Source organism: Manis javanica, chromosome 3 (assembly GCF_040802235.1).
Source record: "Manis javanica isolate MJ-LG chromosome 3, MJ_LKY, whole genome shotgun sequence".
NCBI lineage: Eukaryota > Metazoa > Chordata > Mammalia > Pholidota > Manidae > Manis > Manis javanica.
In genome coordinates this window covers 163,708,974-163,727,694 of record NC_133158.1, presented here as the reverse complement: position 1 = coordinate 163,727,694, position 18,721 = coordinate 163,708,974, and the positions used below count along the sequence as shown (strand labels likewise).

General features: G+C 44.7%; 1 protein-coding gene across 4 annotated transcripts in view; it reads left to right on the top strand.

Moving 5' to 3' along the window:
• Positions 1-17,767, top strand: part of CCDC12 (coiled-coil domain containing 12) — a 69,629-nt gene extending 51,862 nt beyond the window's left edge. For 3 of the 4 annotated variants that reach the window (XM_036991521.2, XM_036991522.2, XM_017680689.3), the window contains 4 exons: positions 1,073-1,134; positions 1,352-1,386; positions 2,424-2,500; positions 2,597-17,767. In XM_036991521.2, the coding sequence (XP_036847416.1) occupies positions 1,073-1,134; positions 1,352-1,386; positions 2,424-2,500; positions 2,597-2,679 (257 nt within the window). In that variant the 3' untranslated portion in view covers positions 2,680-17,767. Of the gene's footprint in view, positions 1-615; positions 810-1,072; positions 1,135-1,351; positions 1,387-2,423; positions 2,501-2,596 lie in introns of those variants that run through there. The other variant, XM_073232286.1, reaches the window with a different exon arrangement.
• Positions 17,768-18,721: the final 954 nt, after the last annotated feature.

Sequence of the window (18,721 nt, the reverse complement as noted above, 5' to 3'; positions counted from 1 at the left end):
TGCCAGAGCACAGAGAGTGGGGAGATGCCACCATGGCGTGGGGAGCAGTGCCACAGCCTGAAGAATCTAGCCAGCTGCCGCCTGCCCACAGCCATCCACGTTGGAGCTGCTGGGCGCCTCCTATCACACAGATGCTTGGCCCCTGGCCCTGTTTTTCTTTAATTATAAATTTTAATTACATGTGTAATAAACACATTCAAAGGAGTAAAGTGTTGCCCATTTGGCCACAGCCCAGTCTGTTTCCCCGTCTCCTTTACCCTTGAGAGTCACATGCTTCATGGTGGGGGCAGTAAGGCAGCACAGATGAGAGGGTGCCTCTGTGCCAGCACCTGTGGCTGGAGGAGGGCGAGGTAGGGCGGGGGTCTATGAGGGAGCGTGGGCAGCAGTGGCAGGAGTTGAAGGAGACCCATGGGGCCTAGATCTTTCGGTAGTGCTCCTGGCATCTGGCCCCCACAGGGGCAGGGCCCTCCTGGTCAGACTGCCCAGGGGCCTGCTGTGCTGTCAGCAGCTGGGGAGGCAGGGACTCACATGAGGGCAGACCTCCTTAAGTCCCCTGTGCTTGGGAACACACATCTAGGAGTGGATAGAAAGAAAAGCCACCTGTGCCCTTGCCAGTCCAGGGTCCAGAGGACGTCCTCAGAGCCCAGGAGCCCCTGGAGGTGATGGGAAAAGCCCATCTTCAAGGCCCTTCACAAAACGATACTTTGAATATTTGTAAGCAGCGCAGCAGGGGAGGTGGGCTGAGAGTAGCATGCACACCCCCCCAACTTGGAGATCTGGGCTCCTTGCTCTAGCGGGGCGCCTCCTGCTGGCTATCCAGCTTGCCTTCATCCTGGGAAACCCAGGCCCTCCCTCTGGAGCCGCCTTTGCACGGTCTTCATTTCTGGCTGGTTTGGGAAGGCTTGAAAGCCCGGAATCTGCCTGGGCACGCGCCTGCGCCCCTCCTCCCCTCCTCCCTGCCCTTGCACCCCTCCTATCTCCTGGGCTGCCGTCCGCAGTGGCTGCAGTCTGCAGGCCTGCAGAGTGGCAGCACCTTTCCGACAGGCCTCCGTTGTTGTCTTGCGCCATCTAGTGGAAGAGAAGGTGAGGGAGCAGCTGGAGGCCGCCAAGCCGGAGCCCATCATCGAGGAAGTGGTGCGTGCCTGCGGCTGCCCTTCTCGCGCCCTGCTTCTGCGAGTCCTTTTCACCTTCCCAACTGCTCCCCTCCCTTCTTCCTCTGCTCTTCTTTATTCCCTTTCCGCCTCCCTACCTCCCCTCAGCCCCACCTTCCTCCTTCCCCTTCTCCCATGTCCTGGTTCCCCTCCTTCCCAGGGGCTGGCCCCTCCGGCACTGAACTCTCCTCTCTCCCCAGGACCTGGCCAACCTCGCACCCCGGAAGCCTGACTGGTGAGTGTTACCAGACTAAGACTAGTGTCAGCTGGCTGCGGCACTTTTGGTGCCCGGATGGCCCCAGGCGGGGCCTCTCCTACAGTCACAGCAGGGAGATGAGCAGTGCGGACATACAGCCACACAAGATGGTTACTGTCCGAAGTATGTCCTGACAGGGATGTGAATGGGGAATGAGGGAAGTGATGGGGGATGACACCTGGAGTGTGGGAAGGGACTTGGGCAGAGGGGAAGATGGCAGTCCCCTCAAGAACTCCCTTTGGAGAGGCTGAGGACCACCCCACCTCAGAGAGCCCCATTTGAGCAAGACCAGCCTTTGCCCTCAAGGAGCCACAGGGTGGGAGCAAGATGGCGGGAAGGACGGACATAGGTTTCGGTTTCCGTCCCACTTCTGCCACCAACTAGCCTGTTTCCCTTTAGCCTCAGTTCCCTCTTGTGTGAAATGGGGCTGCTCATCCTTCCCTGGTGGTCCTGAGACTGGGCTGAGAAAGTGTCTGAGAGAGGGGCTGTGCATTCTGGGGACTTGTGTTCTGCTTCACCTTGGGCCAGAGGGACCATATCCTTCTTGCCTACGATTCCGTGTCAAGTGCGACACGAGCTGAAGGTGTTTTAATTTGATGAAGCAAAATCACGGAGCGGATGTCCTAGGAAACACAGAGCCAGGGAGGACATGCAGTGTGTGCACCTCTGGAGCACCCGGTGGAGAGGGTGAACGTGTGGCTGGGGCAGGAGTGGGACCCACAGTGGGCCAGGACAGGTCACTCCGTGGTAGCGACTTGGGACCCCTGAAAATGCATCTACCCTTACACGCCGTGACTCAGTCCCCTGTGTTGACGGGTCTGTAGACTAGAGTCTGCCTCAGTGGGACTGGGAAGGATGGCTGGTGCTGAGTTTTGGAGACTGCCCCTCCTTGCCAGGGCAGTGTACAGGGCAACCGAGTGTGACTCCTAACGCCTGAGGGGCTGCAGGAGGGGAGGGCCCAAGGCCATACCTGGCCAGCCTTTAGCCTCTGGCCTCCTCCCACCTTCCTGCTCCAGGGACCTCAAGAGAGATGTAGCCAAGAAGCTGGAGAAGCTAGAAAAGCGGACCCAGAGGGCCATCGCTGAGCTGATCCGTAAGTGCCAGGCCTGGCAAGGCAGGATCCCTACCCTGTGGGTGGTAGCCCAAGCCCAGGGCCCCTCTCCACCCTTCCTGTCTGCCATCCATCCAGGTGAGAGGCTGAAAGGCCAGGAGGACAGCCTGGCCTCTGCAGTGGATGCCACCGCCGAACAAGAAGCCTGTGACTCTGACTGAGGCGCACCCTGTCACCTCACCCCCTGTCAGGCCTGTCCTGTAGCGGGGTCTCCTGAGTAGCCTTTACCAGCCCAGGCAGGGGCAGGGCCAGCTGCAACGCTATGGGCTGGCTGTGTCTGTACATATGTATGTGTGTTGAACCTTTTTTTTTTTAATCTCTGGAAATAGAAGCAAGCAGACCCCTCTGTGTGGCACAAATTTATCAAATATTTTCTGAGTCCTTGGGGGAGCTGTGGATCTGGGCCTGAAGACAGGGTGGCTACAGAGATGATGCTTAACATAAGTAAGCTCTGTGCTGGGCTGAGCACGTCAAGGCTGGAGGGTGGGGATGGCCCTGACCTGACCTTCTGGACCCGGTCCTGGGCCAGTCTTTGGTCCGTGGTGTCATCTCAATCCCTGGGGATACAGAGACAAGGCCTCAGAGAGTTCTCTGAAGACCTCCCACAGGCATATGCCGAGCAGGAGTCCCGGGGGACAGCCTGAGAAGACTCCCACCCTGGCCCTCTGTGGAGCCCTTCACAGTGGGAGAGAGGGAAGAGATGGGGTCCACGAAAGGGGGAGCTGTGCCCTGGCAACCCTGAACTCTGGGGTTCTCTAGATTCAAGTTCCCAGGCCCTGTTCTTTTTCATTCTTCCCAGCCCCAGGCAGCCCCTCTGCCCATTTCACCAGTCAGAGATAGACTGTGGCTTCCCTGGGACTGGGCCCCTGGCTGGGGGAGGATGGCCCACTTCACTAGAGACCCAGGGTACTGTAGGTTGGGTGTGGTCTTGGACCCTGGACCCCCAAGGTCTTGGCTTTAGGACCACAAGCTGCCTCTGTGGAGCTGACTCTCCAGGGTGACTAGCTGGCTACAGCTCTGACTCCAGGTACCTGTGGCCAGCTGGAATTCATCTTCTCCAGAATGGTCACATCCTTCAGCTTCCTTCAGGTATTCTTGTTGAGCCTCCTGTCCCTGCCCGGAGTCATCCCAGTGTGCTCTTCCCTCTGCTGAGTTCCAGGTACAAGTGGCCCAGCTGTCGTAGACAGTGCCAGGACTCGAGCCATAGCGATGGAGCGATTGCACACATGCAGTGAACAGCACACTCATACAGTGAAATAAATGCTCTCAAGTTAAGACTATGCAACTGTCCTAAGAAGGTAATGCTTATGTAGAAAAGGAGCAGAAACTTGTAGCTGTGAGTGAGGGCTGATGTGGTAGGTGGCTGGCTGCTATGATGAGCAGTAGAACAAGACGAGGACTCTGATCTCACACGGGACAGGATTCAGACATGTCCACAGGTGTCAGGACTGGAACCAGGCACCCTCTGCATAGCTGGGGTCTGGAACTGGGCTTCCTGTTCTAGGAAAAAAGTATGGAAGATGCCCCTCATCTCCTGCAAGATGGAAAGATCCTACAGTTGAAAGCAAATGCTGGTCTGTGGCAGTGTAGGGCTCAGACACCTGGTGACTGGCAACTAGGCCCTGCTGAGCATGAGGGCTGGGACTAGAGTAAGGATAACCCTATGGTATGAGAGCTCAGAGAGCTATTGAAAGTTTGTTCCTGAATTTATGACCCTGTGTGCCCTACAAAATAACTGGCCTATGGGGTAAAGAAGAACAAAACTATCATGCATGAAGGGCACTTAAGCAAAAAATTACAAAATATGTGGGAAGAACAGATGCCTTAAAGAATGGCAAACAAGTGGGAGAATTTATACTCAAGAAAACTGAAAGTATAACATGCTAACAGGCTTTAAAATGAGTGTTTATTTTATTACCAAAGAGATAAAAGAGGAACTAACCCCAATATGAGAAAAGGGATTAGGCATAAGAAAGAATTGATTAGGACTCCCAGAAATAAAGAATGCTCATTAAAATAAACTCACTAGAAGAGCTAAATAATAACCAACAGTCAAATAAGGGATTAACAAATTGGAAGTTAAGGCTGACGATCTAAAAGGTGGCAAAGAGAGATGAAGAAGATGAGATAGAGGGTAGATTGGGAACCTTGACATGCTGATAGGTGTCCTGTAGCTGGCAAGAGTTCGGGACCAGAAGCTGGAGAAAGAAGGTAATTGAAGAAGGAATGGCAGATCACTTCTGTCTCTGGCATCACAGCAGGACAGTTGTCTAGACTGATCCTCCCTTTGCAAACAGATAAAAAATACTAGTAGTATAAATAATGATAACAAATATTTCTTAAATGCCTCAATGATCTGGCAAGAAAATAAGGAAGGCTCAGGCAAAAAGGTAAGAAAAGCAGCAGGTGCTGAAGCCTGGCTTTATGTGGGTTTGCACATGAAAAACCTCAAGCCAAGGATGTGAAATGGTCCTGGAATGTGGTTGTCTTATGCACTCGATAGGAGATGTAGATCTTACCTGAATGAACCCTTATTCATCTCAGCCCCTAAAGAATCCCCACCAATAATGTTCCAAGAAAAATGAGCAACTTACAGATAACTTAACCAGAATACACTAGTCAACAAAGCACCTAGAGGAAGAGACATCAAAAAGAACATGGTAGAATCAGACTTGCAAAGAATTTAGACATCAGAATTAGCCAGATAATGTAAATGTTTTTAAATTATTTAAGGAGTAAAAGAGAGGCTTGACAATGAGAATTGTGAAGGCAAAAGAGCCCAAGTGGTGTTCTGGAAATAAAAAGTATTATAGCAGTTGAAAAGTCTTATATCTGAATTAAAGCTAAAGAGACAATCTGTGATTGGGAGGCTAGATCTGTAGAGGTTATCCAGAATGCAGCCCAGTGAGATAAACTTAAGAGAGATGGATATAGAGTGAGAAGTTCCAACATGATACGTGATTGGAGTTCCAGGAGAAAAAATTTAAAAGCAACAATGGAGCAAAATAGAGCAAAGGTAATATATTTTTTTAATGACATGAACTTTTCATCTTCACCAATCCAGGAGTTAAGGAGGTCAGCAAATCTCAAGCATGGCAACAAAAAGCAATCTACACTCAGATGTTCTTTCTGTCTCTTGATATGGGTGGTGATCATAAAGTATATTCACTTTATGAATATTTATTGAGCTGTATACAACATTTGAATACTTGTTATATGTTTCTTACAGCTCAGTAAGCAAGTCGGCTTAAAACTTTTTTCACACCTTGTATAATGAATGATCAATTGCTGCATACAAATTAATCAGAAACCCAGTGGCTTAGAACAACAAATAAATCTAACAATTTCTGTGGGTCAGAAATTCAGGAGAGGCTTAGCTGGTAGTTGTAGCTTGGGGCACTGAGGCTGCAGGCATCTGAAGGCTCAGTTGGGGCCAAAGGATCTGCTTCCAGGGCTGTGTCCACTTCCAGTGCTCACAGGAATGCTGATAGAAGCATAGCCCACTTACCACATGGTCCTCTCTGTAAAACTTGGCTAGAGCGTTGCCATATCAACTGGCCTTCCCCAGAGTGAGCAAAGAGAGAAAGCAGGAGGAAGTTTCAGGGCCTTTTATGACCTAGCCTTAGAAGTGGTATTCTGCCACATTCTGTTTGTTAGAAGCAAGTGACTATGTCCAGCCCACACTCAAAGGGTGAAGAATTAGGCTCCATCTCTGGAAGGGAGGTCTGCCTAAGAATTTGTGGACTATTTTAAAACCATTATATACCTAGACACATTGTAATAAATTGGCAGAACGAAAGACCAAGAGAAGATCGTAAAATGAGAAAAGATGTATTCTTTGCCCTGCAAGGAGCAACAAGGCAATAGATGTCTCAACCACAGCCAGTGTTCAGTGAGGTGATATCTTCCCATATCCCTGTTAACTTGATGAAATTGTCAACTTAAAATTATATACTGGGAAAAAATACCTGACAAGATATTTTTAGGCAAAACCAGAGGTTTTTTCCCATGAGCAGCCTCACTCTAAAAGAAAATCTTTGGGGGTAAAGAACATACTCTAAAATGGATTGTGGTGATTGTTGCACAAATAGGTGAATATGCTAAAAGCCACTGGGTTTGTACACTTTAAATGGATGAATTGTGAGAGATGTGCATCTCAATGAAGCTAAATGATGAAACAAGCATTCTCTTTTTTTTTTTTTTGAGAGGGCATCTCATATTTATTGATCAAATGGTTGTTAACAACAATAAAATTCAGTATAGGGGGGTCAATTCTCAATGTACAATCATTAATCCATCTCAAGCCTAATTCTCGTCAGTCTCCAATCTTCTGAAGCATAACGAACAAGTTCTTACATGGTGAACAAGTTCTTACATAGTGAATAAGTTCTTACATGGTGAACAGTACAAGGGCAGTCATCACAAACTTTCGGTTTTGATCATGCATTGTGAACTATAAACAATCAGGTCAAATATGAATATTCGTGTGATTTTTATACTTGATTTATATGTTGATCCCACATTTCTCCCTTTATTATTATTATTATTTTTATTTTTAATAAAATGCTGAAGTGGTAGGTAGATGCAAGATAAAGGTAGAAAACAGTTTAGTGCTGTAAGAGGGCAAATGTAGATGATCAGGTGTGTGCCTATGGACTAAGTATTAATCCAAGCTAGATAAGGGCAGCAAAACATCCACGGATGCAGAAGATTTCTCTCAAAGCAGGGGGGGTGAGGTTCTGAGCCTCACCTCTGTTGATCCCCAATTTCTCACCTGATGGCCCCCCTGCGACTGTGCCTGTCTTAGGTTGTTCCTCCTTTGAGGAATCTTACCCGTCTCTGGCTAACCAGTCATCTTCCGGGGCCATACAGGGAAATGTAAAGTTGGTAAGTGAGAGAGGAGCCATATTGTTTGAAAAGGTTAGCTTTTTACTTCTTTGCAGATTTATGCCCTGTGGCTTCTATGCCCAGCACTTGTCTCGAGGTATCTTTACCACCTGGAGGAATTATGATACTCGGTAAATTCGATATGAGGCACGAATTCTATTTAAGGGTTGTAATTAGGAAGGAAGAAGAAAAGCTATAGAGGTAGCATATGGAAGAAAACATGGGAGGATTGATTATTTCTTTGACATATCTTCTTGTAGAGTACCTTAAGTATGTATAGGTTTTAAACTACTAATTTGCACACACATATTAACGTAGTAGGAATACGGTGACATAAACAAAGCAAATCTATAATTACCATCCATCTCCAGTGAAGCCAAGAAAACCATTTAGGCACCCTAGGCATTTGTGAAAATTTGTCTATGATATGATGGATATTGTCCAACTGTACTTGAACAGTCTGAGAGAAATCAGACAAAGCAGCGCATTTCTGGGATCTGTTCACATCCCATATGTTCTTTTAACCGTAGATAGTCTATAGTCATAAAATTTTGGAGTGCTACAACTTGCACCCCTCCCAACTCTTGGTTGAGTTCCAACAGTACAGATCCGGTCAAATTCGTTGTCTCACTGTATGCACATGCCAGCCCAGACATCTCCCTCCTCATTCCAATGGCAAGTCCAGGAAACAGTGGGGTGGATGCAGCCACAACCACAGCATCGCCCAGATCCCTGTGGAGGCTGTTGATCATCCCCCGGCACAAGTCCTCCAGAGAGTGCTGATGCCAGAAGCTCCTCCTCATATCGTATCTTAGTTCATTTTCTGGGTATCCAAGCTAGGCCTTGATCTTCTGCATAGAAACAAACAGACCCTTTGCCCACACTTTGACATGCCCTCTATACCACTGTGCAGAACTCATTGGAGGTCAGCACACAGGGACTGCTTTTTTTTTTTTTTCTATTAAGAGAAAGGAATATTCTCAGAGAAGAATACCTCCATAGCTGATCAACTGACACCCTTTAAGTGATCAACATTAAGGATATTTAAAGCATGTGTTGATCTTTGATTTACCAATAGTTTTATCCTATCAAGGAGTAATCCCCCTTCTCTTTTTTTTTTTAATCTTTAATCTACACTTACATGAAGAATACTATGTTTGCTATGCTCTCCCCTATATCAGGTCCCCCCTAACAACCACATTACGGTTACTGTCCATCAGCTTAGCAAAATGTTGTAGAATCACTACTTGTCCTCTGTGTTGTGCAGCCCACCCTCCCCTTTCTCCCTCCCCCCCATGCATGCTAATCTTAATACCCCCCTAATTCCCCACCCCCCCCTTATCCCTCCCTGCCCACCCATCCTCCCCAGTTCCTTTCCCTTTGGTACCTGTTAGTCCATTTTTGGGTTCTGTAATTCTGCTGCTGTTTTGTTCCTTCAGTTTTTCCTTTGTTCCTATACTCCTCAGATGAGTGAAATCATTTGGTATTTCTCTTTCTCCGCTTGGCTTATTTCACTGAGCATAATACTCTCCAGCTCCATCCATGTTGCTGCAAATGGTTGGATTTTTCCACTTATGGCTGAGTAGTATTCCATTGTGTATATGTACCACATCTTCTTTATCCATTCATCTACCGATGGACATTTAGGTTGCTTCCAATTCTTGGCTATTGTAAATAGTGCTGCGATAAACATAGGGGTGCATCTGTCTTTCTCAAACTTGATTGCTGCTTTCTTAGGGTGAATTCCTAGGAGTGGAATTCCTGGGTCAAATGGTAGGTCTGTTTTGAGCATTTTGATGAACCTCCATACTGCTTTCCACAATGGTTGAACTAATTTACATTCCCACCAGCAGTGTAGGAGGGTTCCCCTTTCTCCACAGCCTCGCCAACATTTGTTGTTGTTTGTCTTTTGGATGGCAGCTATCCTTACTGGTGTGAGGTGATACCTCATTGTAGTTTTAGTTTGCATTTCTCTGATAATTAGCGATGTGGAGCATCTTTTCATGTGTCTCTTGGCCATCTGTATTTCTTTTTTAGAGAACTGTTCAGTTCCTCCGCCCATTTTTTAATTGGGTTATTTGGTTTTGTTTGTTGAGGCATGTGAGCTCTTTATATATTCTGGACATCAGGCCTTTATCGGATCTGTCATTTTCAAATATATTCTCCCATACTGTAGGGTTCCTTTTTGTTCTATTGATGGTGTCTTTCACTGTACAGAAGCTTTTCAGCTTAATGTAGTCCCCCCCCCCACCACTTGCTCATTTTTGCTGTTGTTTTCCTTGCCTGGGGAGATATGTTCAAGAAGAGGTCACACATGTTTATGTCTAAGAGGTTTTTGCCTGTGTTTTTTTCCAAGAGTTTAATGGTTTCATGACTTACATTCAGGTCTTTGATCCATTTTGAGTTTACCTTTGTATATGGGGTTAGACAATGGTCCAGTTTCATTCTCCTACATGTAGCTGTCCAGTTTTGCCAGCACCATCTGTTGAAGAGACTGTCATTTTGCCATTGTATGTCCATGGCTCCTTTATCAAATATTAATTGACCATATATGTTTGGGTTAATTTCTGAAGTCTCTAATCTGTTCCACTGGTCTGTGGCTCTGTTTTTGTGCCAGTACCAAATTGTCCTGATTACTATGGCTTTGTAGTAGAGCTTGAAGTTGGGGAGTGAGATCCCCCCTACTTTATTCTTCTTTTTCAGAATTGCTTTGGCTATTCGGGGTCTTTGTTGTTTCCATATGAATTTTTGAATTATTTGTTCCAATTCATTGAAGAATGTTGCTGGTAATTTGAGAGGGATTGCATCAAATCTGTATATTACTTTGGGAAGGATGGCCATTTTGACGATATTAATTCTTCCTAGCCATAAGCATGGGATGAGTTTCCATTTATTAGTGTCCCCTTTAATTTCTCTTAAGAGTGACTTGTAGTTTTTAGAGTATAAGTCTTTCACTTCTTTGGTTACGTGTATTCCTAGGTATTTTATTCTTTTTGATGCAATTGTGAATGGAATTGTTTTCCTGATTTCTCTTTCTCTTGGTTCATTCTTAGTGTATAGGAAAGCTACAGATTTCTGTGTGTTAATTTTGTATCCTGCAACTTTGCTGTATTCCGATATCAGTTCTAGTAGTTTTGGAGTGGAGTCTTTAGGGTTTTTTATGTACAGTATCATATCATCTGCAAATAGTGACAGTTTAACTTCTTCTTTACCAATCTGGATTCCTGGTATTTCTTTGTTCTGTCTGATTGCCGTGGCTAGGACCTCCAGTACTATGTTAAATAACAGTGGGGAGAGTGGGCATCCCTGTCTGGTTCCCGATCTCAGAGGAAATGCTTTCAGCTTCTCGCTGTTCAGTATAATGCTGGCTGTGGGTTTATCATATATGGCCTTTATTATGTTGAGGTACTTGCCCTCTATTCCCATTTTGCTGAGAGTTTTTATCATGAATGGATGTTGAATTTTGTCAAATGCTTTTTCAGCATCTATGGAGATGATCATGTGGTTTTTGTCTTTTTGTTGATGTGGTGGATGATGTTGATGGATTTTCGAATGTTGTACCATCCTTGCATCCCTGGGATGAATCCCACTTGGTCATGGTGTATGATCCTTTTCATACACTGTTGAATTCTGTTTGCTAATATTTTATTGAGTATTTTTGCATCTACATTCATCAGGGATATTGGTCTGTAATTTTCTTTTTTGGTGGGGTCTTTGCCTGGTTTTGGTATTAGGGTGATGTTGGCTTCATAGAATGAGTTTGGGAGTATTCCCTCTTCTTCTATTTTTTGGAACACTTTAAGGAGAATGGGTATTATGTCTTCTCTGTGTGTCTGATAAAATTCCCAGGTAAATCCGTCTGGCCCCGGAATTTTGTTCTTGGGTAGTTTTTTGATTACCGTTTCAATTTCTTTGCTCGTAATTGGTTTGTTTAACTTTTGTGTTTCTTCCTTGGTCAGTCTTGGGAGGTTGTATTTTTCTAGGAAGTTGTCCATTTCTTCTAGGTTTTCTAGCTTGTTGGCATATAGGTTTTCATAGTAGTCTTTAATAATTCTTTGTATTTCTATGGAGTCTGTCGTGATTTTTCCATTCTCATTTCTGATTATGTTGATTTGTGTTGATTCTCTTTTTCTCTTAATAAGTTTGGCTAGAGGCTTATCTATTTTGTTTATTTTCTCAAAGAACCAGCTCTTGGTTTCGTTGATTTTTGCTATTGTTTTATTCTTCTCAATTTTGTTTATTTCTTCTCTGATCTTTATTATGTCCCTCCTTCTGCTGACTTTAGGCCTCATTTGTTCTTGTTTTTCCAGTTTCGATAATTGTGATGTTAGACTATTCATTTGGGATTGTTCTTCCTTCTTCAAGTGTGCCTGGATTGCTATATACTTTCCTCTTAAGACTGCTTTCGCTGCATCCCACAGAAGTTGGGGCTTAGTGTTGTTGTTGTCATTTGTTTCTATATATTCCTTGATCTCTATTTTGATTTGTTCATTGATCCATTGATTATTTAGTAGCATGTTGTTAAGCCTCCATGTGTTTGTGAGCCTTTTTGTTTTCTTTGTAGAATTTATTTCTACTTTCATACCTTTGTGGTCTGAAAAATTGGTTGGTAGAATTTCAATATTTTGGAATTTACTGAGGCTCTTTTTGTGAGCTAGTATGTGGTCTATTCTGGAGAATGTTCCATGTGCACTTGAGAAGAATGTATATCCTGTTTCTTTTGGATGTAGAGTTCTATAGATGTCTATTAGGTCCATCTGTTCTAGTGTGTTGTTCAGTGCCTGTGTGTCCTTACTTATTTTCTGCCCGGTGGATCTATCCTTTGGGGTGTGTGGTGTGTTGAAGTCTCCTAAAATGCATTGCAGTCTATTTCCCTCTTTACTTCTGTTAGTATTTGTTCCACATATGCTGGTGCTCCTGTATTGGGTGCATATAGATTTAGAATGGTTATATCCTCTTGTTGGACTGAGCACTTTATCATTATGTAGTATCCTTCTTTATCTCTTGTTACTTTCTTTGTTTTGAAGTCTATTTTGTCTGATATTAGTACTGCAACCCCTGCTTTCTTCTCACTGTTGTTTGCCTGAAATATGTTTTTCCATCCCTTGACTTTTAGTCTATGCTTGTCTTTGGGTTTAAGGTGAGTTTCTTGTAAGCAGCGTATAGATGGGTCTTGCTTTTTTATCCATTCTATTACTCTGTTTCTTTTGATTGGTGCATTAAGTCCATTTACATTTAGGGTGACTATTGAGAGATATGTACTTATTGCCATTGCAGGCTTTAGATTCGTGGTTACCAAAGGTTCAAGGTTAGCTACTTTAGTATCTTACTGCCTAACTTAGCTCACTTATTGAGCTGTTATATACACTGTCTGGAGATTCTTTTCTTCTCTCCCTTCTTAGTCCTCCTCCTCCATTCTTCATATGTTGTGTGTTTTGTTCTGCTCTTTTTAGGAGTGCTCCCATCTAGAGCAGTCCCTGTAGGATGCCCTGTAGAGGTGGTTTGTGGGAAGCAAATTCCCTCAGCTTTTGCTTGTCTGGGAATTGTTTAATCCCGCCATCATATTTAAATGATAGTTGTGCTGGATACAGTATCCTTTGTTCAAGGCCCTTCTGTTTCATTGCATTAAATATATCAAGCCATTCTCTTCTGGCCTGTAGGGTTTCTGTCAAGAAGTCTGATGTTAGCCTGATGGGTTTTCCTTTATAGGTGACCTTTTTCTCTCTAGCTGCCTTTAAAACTCTTTCCTTGTCCTTGATCCTTGCCATTTTAATTACTATGTGTCTTGGTGTTGTCCTCCTTGGATGCTTTCTGTTGGGGGTTCTGTGTAATTCCATGGTCTGTTCGATTATTTCCTCCCCCTGTTTGGGGAAGTTTTCAGCAATTATTTCTTCAAAGAGACTTTCTATCCCTTTTCGTCTTTCTTCTTCTTCTGGTACCCCTATAATACAATATTATTCCTTTTGGCTTGGTCACATAGTTCTCATAGTGTTGTTTCATTCCTGGAGATCCTTTTATCTCTCTCTATGTCAGCTTCTATACATTCCTGTTCTCTGGCTTCTATTCCTTCAATGGCCTCTTGCATCTTATCCATTCTGCTTATAAATCCTTCCAGGGATTGTTTCACTTCTGTGATCTCCTTCCTGACCTCTGTGATCTCCCTCCGGACGTCATCCCATTGCTCTTGCATTTTTCTCTGCATCTCATCCCGTTGTTCTTGCATTTTTCTCTGCATCTCTGTCAGCATGTTCATGATTTTTATTTTGAATTCTTTTTCAGGAGGACTGGTTAGGTCTGTCTCCTTCTCAGGTGTTGTCTCTGTGATCTTTGTCTGCCTGTAGTTTTGCCTTTTCATGGTGATAGAGATAGTTTGCAGAGCTGGTACGAGTGACCACTGGAAGAGCTTCCCTTCTTCTTGGTTTGTGGCCTTCCTCTCCCCCTTCGCAAGGCGCTGGGTTCTTGCAGGTGTGGATGTGGTCTGGATGTTGTCCTGTGTCCTCTGGTCTCTATTTTAGGAAGAGTTTTCTTTGTTATATTTTCATAGCTCTATGTGTTTTTGGAAGGAGATTTCCACTGCTCTACTCATGCTGCCATCCTGGCTCCGCCCCTCTACAATTTTAAATCACTATTTTTTAACTCAGTTTGTTGCCATTTAAAAAAAGAACCCAAACCCAAACAGAAAGATGAAAAGTACAGGGATTAGAAAAGCTGTATCAAGCTCAGAACCGAAGGAAGCTGAGGCAGTGGAGGAAGGTCGGGGAGGCAGAGCGGCAGCTGGAAGTGGGGTGCTGTGGGGCAGCGGCCTCTCACCTGCCACATGTGGAAAGGGGAGCGCGTGCACACCCTGTGGCCAGCAGTTCTGCTCTTAGTGTCCTAGAGAGCTGCACAGGGTACATCAGGAGCCGGCACAGGAGTGCTTGTTCGTAATACCACACACAGAACAAAACAGATGTGATATGTTGTGATTCTCAGTGGGATACTCGAGCAATGAAATGAACTTCAGCCACTCACAAGACTGTGTCTAGATTTCCAAATAAGCAAGACATGGAAGAAACAGAAAAGAAGCCATTTGCGTGATGTTCCAAAACAGGCAGAGTAAAGCAGTATTCTAAGATTACACACATGGGTGGCTGCATCAGCGCAGAAAAGCAAGGTGATGAACCTCCATACCAGGCTTGCAGGGAGCTGTGGGAGGGGCCCTTTGAGGTATTGATGTTCTTGGCTTGAGTGATGGGAATTAATTGTATTCTCTATTCATTTTATACACTTTTTTTGTATATATGCTGTATTTCATACACAAATTTCTCAAAGAGGAATTTTCAGAATTCACAGCCTAAATTACTACTTGATGAGTTTGAAGTAGTTTTTTTTAATGGCCTCGTGCAGTTTTTCAGTGGTCTAGATTAGAGCATGGAGTGTAAAAAAAATTAAAGTTCCGTGGGAAAGAAAGATTACCTGTGAGTTTCATTTTTAATCAATAGTAGATACTAGAAGACACTTTTTTCCTAAGTGCTAAGGAGACAAGTATCAATCTGCTTAATTATAAATAAGAAGGGCAAGATAGACATTTTCAGGCTTATGATACCCAGTGTTTACTGTGCACAGATCTTTGATGAAAGAACTAAAGAAAGGATGCTGCCTAGCAAGATGCCCCGGGGAGGGGGCAGGTAGAGGGCTATGGGAATCAGGACTACACTTGGCACGCATTCACAAACAGCATCTTGGAACAGGGAGGGGGTTATTGTTCTTGTGTTAAGTCCAAGGTGGTACAGTGACCCTTGAGGCCACCAGGGACACGAGTCGCTTCTGTCTCCCCAGCTGCCATCGTTCACTGCCTAGGAGCCTTTGTACTCCCAGGTTTAAGCTACAGGCAGGAGGGGGACGGTTGAAGGGCAAGCCAGGTGGAGGAAGCGTGGCTTCAAGCCCAGTCCACCAGGCTTGCCTTCACATTTGATCAGCCATTACTGTGTCAGATCCAACCCTAACTGCAGACATGTGGGAAGTCAGGGTCTTTTAAGCTGGGCATAATGCCACCATGATTGAAACTGAGGTCTGTAAGAAAGGTAGAAAAGTGGGAAGGCAGCCAGCAGTGCCTGCCACAGGATGTAGGAAGAAGTGGTGAGCGGAGAGACTGGCAAACATTGCAGAAATCAATAATTGGCTAACCTCTAGCGAGATCGACAAAGACATGATGAATCCCAAGAATGAAATAAGGCTACCTCTACAGATGCCACAGACATCAGAAAGACAGTAAGGGGATATTGTAAAACAATTACCCACACAAAATCTCACAAGTTGGTGAAGTGGACTGGTTCCTTGAAAGGCACAAACTACTGTAATTCACTAAAATGAAATACTTACATAGCTCTAACTATTAAGGATATTGCATTCATAATTCATAAACTCCTGAGAAAAAAATCTCCAAGCCCAGGTGCTTTTACTAGAGAATCAATATACAGGTTTAATGCAATTTCTATCAAAATCCCAAGAAGATAGAGATAAGATTATTCTAAAATGTATCAGGAAAGGTAAAACTTGAAGAGCTTAAACAATTTTTAACTAGAAAAATGAAGCACGAGGGATCACTACCCATTTTGAGACTTATTTTACAGCCACAGTAGTCAAGATGGTGGTATTGGAAAGACAGGTGCATACATAAGTGGAAGGAAATGGAGAACTCAGAAGCAGGCCCCCTCAAGTACAGCCAATTACTTTTTGATAAAGGTGCCAGATGAGCTCAGTGGAAGGAGGATAGTCTTCTGCAAATGGTGCTGGAACGACTGGACATCCATAAGCCAAAAAAAGACACCCAACCAAAATCTCAGATCTTGTACAAATATCTGAGAAAACCTTCAGGATCTAGAGCTTGGTGACAAGTTCTTAGACTTGAGACTAAAAGCACAATCCATAAAGAAAAAACTGATAAATTTGACTTAACCAAAATGAAAAGCTTTTGCACCAACAAATACCTTGTTAAGAGAATGAAAAAAGCTACAGACTGAGAAAATACTGGCAAACCTTATTATCTGATAAAGAACTCATATCTGTAAAGAACTCTCCAGCTAAACAGTAAAAAAAATAAAATCCAGTCGCAGAATGGGCAAAAGACATGAAATGTTTCACCAAAGAGGAAATATAAATGGCAAACACATGGAAGATGTTCAGTGTTACTAGCCATTAGGGAAATGCAAATTAAGACCAAGATTGATACTGCATACCTATTAGAACAGTTTAAATAAAAGATGGTGGTAAAATCAAATGTTGGCATGGATCTGGAGAAGCTGAAACTTGTATGGTTGTGCTTGGTGGGACTGTAAATGGACAGTTACTCTGTAAAGTAGTTTGGCAGTTTGTTAAGAAATACAACCGAGCATCCATCCTCTGGGTACTTATCTCAGAGAAGGAAGAACTATGTGCATGCAAATGGACATAGCAAATATAAAAACTGTATACACAAATGTGCCTAGCAGCTTTATTTATGATCACCAAAAGCTAGACAGAGAAGAAAAACAGTGCTACATACATTACTGCTTAATGAATGCTGAATGATTTGAATTTGTTGTTCAGGGTACATCAGTTTAAAAAAATGAGCCCAGATCTTCAACTTAATGGAGGTCACCAAGTCCTCCTCAGATGAAGATCTAGAGCTTAACATAATTTCCCTTTCTGCAGTTTGGAATAACAACACAAAAATGGGTGAAAAGGTACAAATTTCTGACATATAGCATGCAACGTATGAGAGTCCTGTCCTTTTGGGAGTAATGAAATGGAAAATTAAGTAAGTTCTTAGTGTTCTTGTAAAAAAAAAAGCCAACCAGCCCACAAAATGGCCTCCAGGGCCTGGTGAAATCGTGGCGCATCCATCTCGTGGAAAAGGACCTAGCGATTAAAGGGAACACACTTGATAAAGTGAGTGACTTGAATGGGTCTCAAGGGTATAATGCCAAGTGAAAATATATCAGAAGGTCACATACTGCATATAATCCCCTATCTATGTAACATTCTTGAAGTGATGACAAAGAGGAACGGATCTGTGGTTACCAGGGACTGGGAATGCAAGGGGCAAGTGTGACTATGTATAAAGGGGGAGCTTGCAGGTCTTTGTGGTGATAGAACAGTCATTGGTGGTGGTGATTACACGACTCTACACATGATAAAATGGAGTGGAACTGTATACACGTGCCAGTGCCACATTCCTGGTTTTCATGTACCCACTTGAAAAGGACGTGGCCACTGGGGGAAGCTAGTGGGGTGAGTGGTACTCAGGAGTGCTCTGTACTAACTTTTAACTTCCTGTGAAATTTGAAAGGAATTTCTAAAATATTTTCAGTGGTGAGTGAATAAAATAGTAAAACATGTTAATGAATTGTGTATTTTAAAGTATGCTTTCTGTGTTTCAAAAGTAGACACAGTATGCTTTCTGGAGCCCTTGTGGAAGATCAGATTGGGCGTAGGTCAAAGTTGGTCACAGTGTGCCCTGGCATTGGTTGGATGCACCGAGGAAATGGGCCTGTGAGCTGCAGTGCCCAGCTCTGTGGAGGGAGCCCTGGTGTGCCCGCTGCTCTCCAGCTCACCAGGCACTTGTCCAGACAGCCCTGACCTACCTCCCACCACTTCAGGCCCTCCTGCTTGAGATCCTCGAGGACTCGGTCGTCTCAGAGGTGTCAGGCCTGAAATAGCCTGCAACAGCATGGATGCCCCCTCCCTAGCAGAGGACAGGGGGACAAGGCCCACTAGCCCAGAGACCTAGGCTTGGTGCCTCTGGGTAAGAGGGGAGGCAGCAGAGGGCTGGGACTGCAGAGACGGGCCCCCAGGGGCCAGGTGGACATCTGGGCCGGTGCATGGCCTGCACCACAGCAGGGAATGGTGGGCTTGGGGTCAGAGAGAGGCACAGCCCCTGAAGTTAGAAGGGAAAATTCTGTCCAGCCCAGCAGATCACAGGTCTAGTGTGTGCAAGCAACCAGTCTGGGCAAATCTAGTCCCCTGGACTTTGCCTGTCTTGCCTCAAGTGCCAGGCATCCTCCTGGCCAAGACCCCTGTTAGGGTCTGTGCTGCCACTTACCACCTTCTGGGCCCCGGTGTGTGAGATGCCTGCTCACCTGCAGGCAGCCTCTTCTTGGGGCTCTGAGCTGCATTTAGGGTCTGCCACAGCACTGGCCACCCCTACAAACTGAGAAGTCAGGCATTAATCCATGTTTTCCCAGTACCTCCTTGTGGTGACACTGAATCTGACCATACCCTGTCCTCCACGAGCTACCTTTCCAGGAGTCTTGACATCTGTGCTTTGAGAAGGGAGCCAAGCCCCTTCCCTCAGAC